At 39.6% G+C, this 9,907-nt stretch overlaps 2 protein-coding genes across 2 annotated transcripts; both read left to right on the plus strand.

Moving 5' to 3' along the window:
• Positions 1 to 4,716: 4,716 nt before the first annotated feature.
• LOC114579828 lies at positions 4,717 to 5,291 on the plus strand. The gene is made up of 2 exons (XM_028695569.1): positions 4,717 to 5,033; positions 5,139 to 5,291. Exons 1-2 carry the CDS (start codon positions 4,809 to 4,811, stop codon positions 5,289 to 5,291), a joined length of 378 nt encoding a protein of 125 aa, XP_028551402.1. The 5' UTR covers positions 4,717 to 4,808.
• Positions 5,292 to 5,564: 273 nt separating this feature from the next.
• Positions 5,565 to 9,571, plus strand: LOC110093807 (probable WRKY transcription factor 31). The gene is made up of 3 exons (XM_028695570.1): positions 5,565 to 6,104; positions 7,502 to 7,615; positions 8,984 to 9,571. The coding sequence occupies exons 1-3, from the start codon at positions 5,565 to 5,567 to the stop codon at positions 9,569 to 9,571; spliced, it is 1,242 nt and encodes a 413-aa protein (XP_028551403.1).
• Positions 9,572 to 9,907: the final 336 nt, after the last annotated feature.

The following is a 9,907-nucleotide window of genomic DNA, read 5'->3' on the forward strand; positions in this document are numbered from 1 at the left end:
TACTAGTGTTTGCAGTCAATTACAAATAAGGCTCTTCCTTAAGGGAAGGCCTTGGTTTGATGTAACAAATATGCATCATATAAAGTGCATCACATGGTGGGAATTGGAAAATTTAGTATTGACACATTTGTTTAGTAGGCAAGACCATAATCAGCGGGTGACGGAGATCAGAAAAGACTGCAGTCATGTGACGGTGGTCGGAAGGATCGTAATCGGTGGGCGATGAAGGTCAGAAGGATTGTAGTCGATGGACGACATAGGTCGGAATGACCGTAGTTTGGCGATAGAGGTCGCTAGGACCGTTGTCTGGTTATGGAGGATAGAATGATCGAAGTAAGCAAAAAATAGATGTTGAAAAGACCGTAGTCAGGTAAGAGGACCATATTGAGCATGTCATAGAGGTAATAAGGATCAAAGTCAGCGGCAGGCGCATTGGTTAGAAAGACCATTGTCTGGTGACAGAGGTCATATGACAGAGGTCATAAGGACCGTAGTTGACAAGCAACAGTGGTCAGAAAGACTATCATATGGTGACAGGGGTCGGAATGATTGTAGTCGGTGGGCGACAAAGATCAGAAGGATTGTACTCAGGTTGAAACAATGGTTAGAAGGACCGTTATCTGGTAATAGAGGTCTGAAGGACCGTAGTCGGCAGGTGACAAAGGTCTGAAAGATTGTAGTATGGTGACAAAGGTTGGAAGGATTGTAGTCTATGGGAGGTAGAGGTCATAAAGACTATTTTTTGGTGACAAAGATCGGAAGGACCATAGTCAGTGGGCGACGGTGGTCATAAAGATCGTTGTCTGGCAACGGAGGTAAAAAGGATCGTAGTATGACGAAAGAGGTCGGAAAGATCGTGGTCTGGCGATAAAGGTCGAAAGGATTGTAGTTGACAGGTGATAATGGTTTGAAAGACCGTTGTCTGGTGATGGAGGTCGGAAGGATCGTATTCAGCAGGAGAAGGAGGACAGAAGGACCGGTTGACTGTTGGCAGTGGTCACCAAGATCGTTGTCCAGTGATGGAGATTGAAAGGACAGTAGTCAGAGGGTGATGGTGGTCATAAAGACCGTTTTATGGCGAGATATGTCAATAATCAGTGGCTGGGTGTAAATCCAACGTCAGTTGGTGGTCGAGCGGAAGCCCGACGTCAGTCAATGTCTGGGTAGGTGTAATATCAAAAAAAAATCTGCTCCAGGATCGTCCAGGACGATCTGGATCGTCCTGGGACGATCAGTGGAAATTCTGCTCCAGAATGTGCCCAGATTTGCTCCAGGTGATTTTCTGTACGCATCGTCCATCGGGTCGTGACAGTAGGTGCCTGAAATCACTTGACGACCGGGAAGAAGTCGAACAATAATTGGAAGCCAGACGAAAATTCAGCATCAGTCGGTAGCCTGATGGAATTTTAGCGCCAGTCAGATAACGATCTATGGTCCGTCGGTGGTAGGAGAAGGTTGGTGGCAAGAGAACTCTAGTTTCTCTCTCTACATTTCTTGGGTCCCCTACTTCCCTTTTTCCTCCTTTAGAAATGAGTGATATATTTATAATTTATTAAGAGTGACATGACTAGTAAATAGGAGGGAGATCAAGGGTAAGTTTGGAGTGGTTTAAATGGACAACCGATGTTGATCCCCTTAATTGTATACTATTTACTAGGCATTTGAATATCTTAATGATATCATAATTCGACGATCTTAAGCTCGTTGGATTTGTCTCATCAAGTCGCTCGATTCAACTATAAGAATGCACATTTGGAAATCGTTTGATAATCCAATTTATAGTCTAAACTTTCCAAATGCGCTCCAGGTCTTCAATTTGGACCCATTTGGGCATAGATTGTGTCGAATTTGGTTTCATTGGGTTTGTATTTTTGAGTCGTTCAATTTGATTGTAAGTTTACTAAAATCAGAGTTCGAATGTTCCCAGATTTTATTGCGGAAGTTTATATCATGATTTTGCATTGAAATTTGTGCCCGGTCAAGATAATTTATTGATGATATACCAAGAATGACTATTCATTACTAGTCATTCTACTTTACAATATATTTTTAATTATTTATGTGGGCTTTTTTTCTTTTTTCATTTACTTCAATATATTTTACTTTTTTGCCATCCTCATTAACCTTTTTTTTCCAATCAGATCTTTAGATTTTTTTTTTTTTAATTTCCCTTTAGAGAATAATGTATATCTTTAGATTGAGTAGTATCATAGTTGTGACCTTTCAAATCTGATTGGACTCCAACACCAATGATAATTTATTAGAATTTGTTTTAATTTTTTTTTTTGAATCATTGATCTATATATCAAATTGATCTATCTTGTGCAAAGTTGATTTTTAGAATAGTTTTATCATTAAGTCAATCATTCTCTTGTAATTTCATTCTTCGTATTGAGATTAAGATTTTGTTTGGTACACATGTCGTATTAAAAAGCAATAAGAAAATATGTTCCAAAGGGAGGTTAAATCTTGAATCTTTTGATTTATTGATAACATTTATCACCATGTCGATGCTCGCAACTTCAAAAGATACAAGGTTGAGAAGGGGGAAGAGCTTTTACACTCTAAGACTTTCAAAAAGAGAATATTTAAGGGATTACAAAAGAATAAAACTTATGAATAAAAAAAGGTTAGAATTGTTGCGTCCTGGAGTATTCGCGGCGGTAGAGAAAAATAAAGTTTAGCATCTTAGCGTTGTACAAAAATCCGACATGTAATCAGATAAGAGAAATGATCTAGAATTTATGAGGCACCAAGATTTTTACGTGGAAAACCCCTAAAAAAGGGGGGAAAACCACGGGGCCTAAACCAGTTCGAATGAATCCACTACTATTGCAATTGATTACAAATGAGGCCCTTTCTTGGAGGAAGGCCTTAGGTTGATGTACATATTATAGAGTAGATTACATGGTGATAATACAAAGAATCACTGTTGACGTGTTCGTTTAGTCAGAAGGACCATAGTCTGGTGAGGGAGGTCAGAAGGAACGTAGTCGGCTGGCGTCGGAGATCATAAAGACGGTTGTCTGGCGACGGAGATCGGAAAGACTGCAATCAGTGGGCGACGTAAGTCAGGAGGACCGTAATCGGCTGGCGACGGAGGTCAAAAGGACCGTTGTCGGTGGGTGACGTAAGTCAGAAGGACCGTAGTCGGCTGGAGACGGAGGTCAGAAGGACTGTAGTCGGTGGGCGATGTAAGTCAAAAGGATCGTAGTCAGCGGGCGACGTAAGTCAGGAGGACCGTAGTCGGCAGGCGACGTAAGTCAATAGGATCGTAGTCGGTTGGAAATAGAGGTCAGAAGGACTATTGTATGAGGACGAAGGTCAGAAAGATGGCGTCAAGTAGAAGTTCAGCAATGGACAAAAATCCAGCATCGGATAGATGTCCGACAAAAGTTCGACAAACGGTACAAGTACGACATCGAGTAGAAACTTGGCGACGATCGGAGGTCCGACGTTGGGTAGAAGTCAAACGTCAGTTGGCAGCCGAGGAGAACTCTGGCGTCACTTGGAGTTCGGGTGAAACTCCGGCGTCAGTTGGACGTTGGGTGAAATTCCGGCATCACTTGGAGGTCGGGCGGAATTATGATGGTGGTTGAGGAGGAGTTTCTTCCCCCCTATTCTTCTTTTCTCCATTTCTTTTCTTGCTTCGGTCCCCTCTCAAGAGAAATGATGGGTCTATTTATAGATTTATGGAGTGGCATGGCCCGTAAATAGGTTAGAGATCAGGGGCAAATGTGGAGTGGTTGGATGGACAGTCGATATTGAATCCCTTAATCGTGTACCGTTCGTCAGACATTTGAAGGTCTTAATGATATTGGAATTCGGCGATCTTGGGCTCGTTGGATTCGTCTCGTCGAGCCACTCGATTCGATTATAAGCACGTTACGTTTGGAAACTGTTTAGTAACTCAAATTGTGGTTCGAACTTTCCAACGCGCTTCAGGCCCTTGATTTGTACTCATTTTGGCTCGCATTTAGTCGAATTTGGTGTCGTTGGGCTCGTATTTCCGAGATGCTCAGTTTGGTTGTAAGTTTGCTGAAATCGGAGTTCATGTGATACCGGATTTAGTTTTTAAAGTTTTCAGCTTAATTTTGTCTCGAGATTCATGCCCGATCAAGATAATTTTTTTTTATGATATATCAAGAATATTCAGATTAAAATTTAATGATAAAATTTAAAATTTAATCACGTTATTCTTCTGTACCAATTCCTCTGATAATATGATCAATCAACATAATACACCCACTTAGCACCTTCCACATATCTATGGTCCCAGCTCCAGCCACGTGCAATAGCCACCTCATCAAGCTGGTCCCAGTACAACTGCGTGAAAGGAGCAAGTGAGAAAGACCGGCACGGCCATCGCTGATCTGGCAGGTCCACGCAGATAGTCAAGTCCACGTGAGCCGCACCATTAGTTGCGTGCGGTCCGGTCACCCCCCCTCTCAGCATTGTTAATGTTACCCTTTCTCCAATCGAAGCCGGAGCCCGGAGGTGAGACGGTCTCACCTCCACGACTCCACACCAGGCTCGCCGATGCGATCGCTCAGCGCAGTGGAATTGATCTCGCGAGCGGTTCGACCACTAATTGACTGACTCCCTCAACCACCGTCTTCCCGCCATCTCCGGTCTCCAGCCCCAACTCTTCCCGCCGCGTGGCGGCAGATGCAAACCCCACATGGATCCTAAGTCTCCGTTTCCTTTCTTATATAAATCAAACAACGAAAGATCACAGCAACAACATTCCAATTTCTTCTTCTCCTTCTTCTTCTTTACTTATTCTTCTTATCCTTTTAAGTTGATACATGGAGGATTGTGGAGGAGGAGACCGGGGAGGGCATATTTTGGACTTAACGGGTCAGTTCGCAACGGGAGTTGACTCGCCGATAAGTCTCAGCTCACCGGCCGGTGATGGCCGGAGAATGGTGGTTGAAATGGACTTCCTTTCGCAGGAGAAGAGCTGGGCAAGGCCTGCACCGGAAGTAAATGTTCCAAATCTAAGCATCAAAGAGGAGGACCTTACTATCAATGTAATTAAGCCGTTTGAATGAGCTCATTATTATTATTATTATTATTTTATTTTTTGTGTTGGTCAGGTTTAATCATTGACTTCTTGTGTTCTTTGGTATATATAGACTGGGCTTCACCTTTTTTCCGCAACAGAGCAGTCGACAGTGGAAGATGTGATATCGGCGACGATGTCTGAGCAGAACAATGATGACGTAGGAAAGAGCGAGGTTGGCATTACAAAGCTTAAGAGTCTTAGAACAAATAATTCAATCAATTAGGTTTTTTGGATGCCCTGTCTGCACTGCTTTTATCTACAAATTTTGCAGTAAAGATCGCCTTCTCAGTTAATAAAATTGTTATTGAAGAACTCGAAACAATTTCATATAATTAATATTGCTCCCAGCTGTGGAAATACTGTGCTCATTCATTTTCTCCTGCTTATCACGCGCAATAATATATAATAAACAAGAGAATAGTATAAATTAGTGCGTCATAGCCGTTAGATCTTTATATTAGTGTGCCATTCTGACATAAAAAATATTGTCGATCAGATGGTAGCAATGAAGGCCAGAATGGATCGACTGGGGGAAGATAATCAAAGGCTTAGAAACATTTTGATTCAATTGAACCGCAACTACAATTCTCTTAAAATGAAATTACTTGCAGCAATGCAGCAAGATAACAACAGAAATGGAGGTACAACTGTGGCTAGGCAGTTCATGGACCTTGGCCCTGGGTTAAAGGCACCGGCGGCGGGGATAAATGAGGATTCTTTGACGGAGAGAGTGAGCCATAGGTGGTTGGAATCGCCGGCGAGCGAGTTGGAGGAGGCAGGTCATCATGACTATCTTCTCAAGAAGAAATGTTGCGGTGATCATGACGGAAAGGGGATTGTTTACATGGACCGTGCGATCAGGCGCGATGGCAGAAGCGGCGAAGGAATGTTCAGAGAATTGAGACCTGACGGAGGTGGGCGTCCAAACCAAAAGGCTATGCTGTCTTCTACTTCCAAGAGTTCTGAGCAGCAAGTGGGTGAGGTTACTATGAGAAAAGCTCGTGTTTCTGTTAGAGCCCGCTGTGAAGCGCCCATGGTAAGTATCTATCTACGTGCTTCTTAATTTTGCTTATCTTTTTTAATCAAACTTTTTATTGGGATATATAATATCAAAATTATTTATGAATAATTTTTTTTTTCATAATTAATTATGTAGTCTTTAGTCAAATCTGTGAAAAAATTAACATTGGTGGGGTGAAAATATATGTATTTGATTACAAATATTTGAATGTCTAAATGATCTTTAAATGAATTTATTTTCTGATGTAATTGAGCCATCCATTAAAAAAAGGATTCTTTCAATTAATGGATAAATGATTCTAAACATTTGAGAAATTATTAATGCCATTAGTTTAATGAATGCTAAAAAATGAGCAATTTATATAGGATTAGAGGTCATTACACCGAAATTAAAATAGAAGAAAAAATTTTCATCTCTTTATTTCTTTTTTTAGATTTCATTATTGTGATTTTCCAAGGAAAGATCAAAGGTGTTCCATCTATTTCATTTTATGAAAGCTTCTTTTGAGATAGTTCTTTTACTGCTTTCATTAGAATATGCTTTTTGAATTTTGAAACTATTGATCATTATACCTTTTGGTGAAAAAAAATAATATACAATCTACTTATCATGAATTTTGAAACTAGAGCATGTCGCTATTAGCTTATCTCAAAATATTTGAAGGAATCATAACAAACATTAGTTAATAATTGGATCATGACGGCCGATACTAATCGTAAATTCTTTGTTCTAGGTACTCTTTTGCAATGTTGTTGCGATCAACATATATTCGGAGCAAATTTGAAGCTTAGGCTTAGTTTGGAACCATTTTTTATTGTTTTCTAAAACAACTTTTTAGTGCAAAAATTTCTAATTCAAAAAAAAATTTAACAAAAAAAATGTTCTACAAAGCATTAAGAAAGCTATCTCGAACAATGCCTATTAATGCTTTTGCGACCAACATCTCTCACAAAAATAATAGTACAAATAGTTTTCTAATCGACTCTTTGTTGCTTACAAGTTGAATAAAAAATGCACTTTTTTTATTAGATTTAAATGTGAATTCGACTCTTAATAGAACACATTGGAGAAAAGAATTTTATGTAGCCAAGCCCATATTGAACGTGAGGAGGGACTTTAGATTCATATACAAAAATAGATACACACGACCATATGATTCTTCGTCAAAGAAATCATATCATGATTGCTTTATGAAGGTCACGAAATCTCCAAGGAACCGTCCACCATTGAGTGGAATGGCAGAATTCTAAACTGAAATATTGTGAATAAAATTATTATTTCTCCATTGTGCGAATTGAATGGCAGGATTTCTTAACTTTCTCTCTCTAATCATCTTGGTAATTAATGGAAATAATCACACAATATTATACGTACGTAACTAATTAACGATAAATTGAAATTTTTTTATTTAGATCGCCGATGGATGCCAGTGGAGGAAGTATGGGCAGAAGATGGCGAAAGGAAACCCATTTCCCCGAGCATATTTCAGGTGTACAATGGCTGCAGACTGCACCGCTCGCAAACAAGTAATTACTTGAGAATACTATGAGTTCTTTATTTTATTTGTTTATTTATTTAAATATATCTGTTTCTGATCTCTATATATCATTACGAATAAAACATTGATAATCTATAATGTATGAATAATAGTTAATAAAAAATTCTTATAATTATTGTGTGCTTGAAAATTTGTGATGATAAAAATAATTTTTTTACCAAGTTCCAATACACACAGATAACAAACAAAAGAAAGTGGTATTCACTAAAATATTTATGAGTAAAATGCAAAAAGAGAAAAAACTATAGGATATGGCCTAAATAAGTAATCCAATACAAAGATATATTACAAGAGTAGTATACTCTTCTCCTTAATGTGTAAGAAAAGGATTATCAAGTGTGTAATATAATTTGTATTTCTATGAATGTGGGAAAATGCTGGAGATGTAGTAGTTAAATGGTGTTAGTCAGACAATAATTATCGAATAAAAGTTATGGGATGATGATATTTCGGATAATGATAATCACAGGATGATAGTTACATGATATAGTGGTTGTCAGATGATAGTAAATAGATTATGATTAAGCGAAGGTGGTCAAATGACTATTGTTGGGAGATGGCAATGGATCGAGCAATGGTAGTAAGGTGCATGTGGTAGCTAGTAGTGTGTCGACCTCAAACATAGGGGTGTCAATATTTGACATGACCCGAAAATTTGACTCGAATCCAACCCGAAAATTTTGGGTTAGGGTCAACCGAACCCGAAAAGGATCGATTTCGAATTTAGCAAATCGTTCAGTTTCAAAAATCAGGTTGTGTTCGGGTTGACCCAATAACACGAAATTGACCATTTTTGACCTGGAACCCTGAGATTGACCTATTTTTTACCCGCTTTTGAATCAAAAATTAGAAATTGACCCATTTTTTTACTCGAAAATTAGCAATTTTTTGTCTGTAATGAGTCATTCGGGTCATGTCGAGTTGACAGATAACCCAAAGAGGGTCATGTTCGGGTCGAAAAAACCGACCCATTTGCAAAAAGCTGATCGGGTTCAGATTGACCCGAATAGTACCGTGTCAGTTTTGAGTTCGACTCGAACCAAACTCGTGATCTGAAATTGACACCCCTACTCAAACCTAAACTTAAGTTTGGTGAGAACTCTAAGATCTCATCAAACTCAAGTTTAGGTTTTCTTCATATGGAGATTGTGATCTATTTATTGATGCAACTTATCTTGGTGTATTGATTAAGAGCTTTGACTATCAATCAAGAGTTTAATGTATGTGATGTGTCTATGAATTTGACTTAATTCATCTAACTGTCCAAAAAATTGTTTATTGCAATTTTATAATTGTCATTTAATTAAACTATGATTTCAAAATTATGTTCCCGCAGGTCCAGCGATGCGCCGAGGACCGCACGATCCTCATCACCACGTACGAGGGTAAGCACCACCACCCTCTCCCGCTGGCCGCAATGGCGATGGCTTCCATGACCTCCTCTGCCGCCTCGATGCTTCTTTCCGGCTCCATGCCCAGCCCTGACGCCGCCCTCATCAATCCCAACTTGTTAGCCTGTGCCGTCCTCCCCTGCTCCTCCACCCTCGCCACCTTCTCCGCCTCCACCTCCACCTCTTTCCCCGCCGTCACCCTCGATCTCACCGGCTCCCCCGCCTCCCCTCTCCCTTGCCACAAAACCGAATATCCCGAGTTCCAAATCCCGCAAATCTTAGCCCAATCGCTCTGCAACTACTCCAGTTTCTCGGGGCAGCAAATGCCGGCTGGCGCCGGGGATCAGAAACTACTATCGCTTGCCGAGACGGTGAGGGCAGCGACGGCGGAGATTACGGCAGATCCTAACCTTACGACTTTGTTAACGGCTGCGATTAAGTCTATTATTGGCAGCGATGGAGATGGGGGTGGAGCTCGGCAGGCAGAGAGTCCTGTGGCTGTTAGCAATGATACAGAGCTACGAAGTGTTTAATTAGTTTTATTTTTAAATCTTTGCTTCTCTGAATAATTTATTTCTTGCTGTAATTAGGCATAGGAGGTGAGAATAGAGAGGTACACCGTGTGAGTTATTGTGAGGAATTGTTATGTGAAATTCTTCAAAGATTTTTTTTTTTTTTTCATAAATTTTTTTATGTACAAGACAAGATAAACTAAGGGTTTATTTGGGGCAATTTTCTGATTGTTTTATTTTTTCAAGCAACAATTATAAAATTATTTGACTATCATTTTCTTGTTGCTTTCTCATCATTTTTCAAATATTTTTATGATAAAAAGCTATATTTTACAATCATGATAATAAATTTATTTT

Source organism: Dendrobium catenatum, unplaced genomic scaffold (genome assembly GCF_001605985.2).
Source record: "Dendrobium catenatum unplaced genomic scaffold, ASM160598v2 fragScaff_scaffold_659, whole genome shotgun sequence".
NCBI lineage: Eukaryota > Viridiplantae > Streptophyta > Magnoliopsida > Asparagales > Orchidaceae > Dendrobium > Dendrobium catenatum.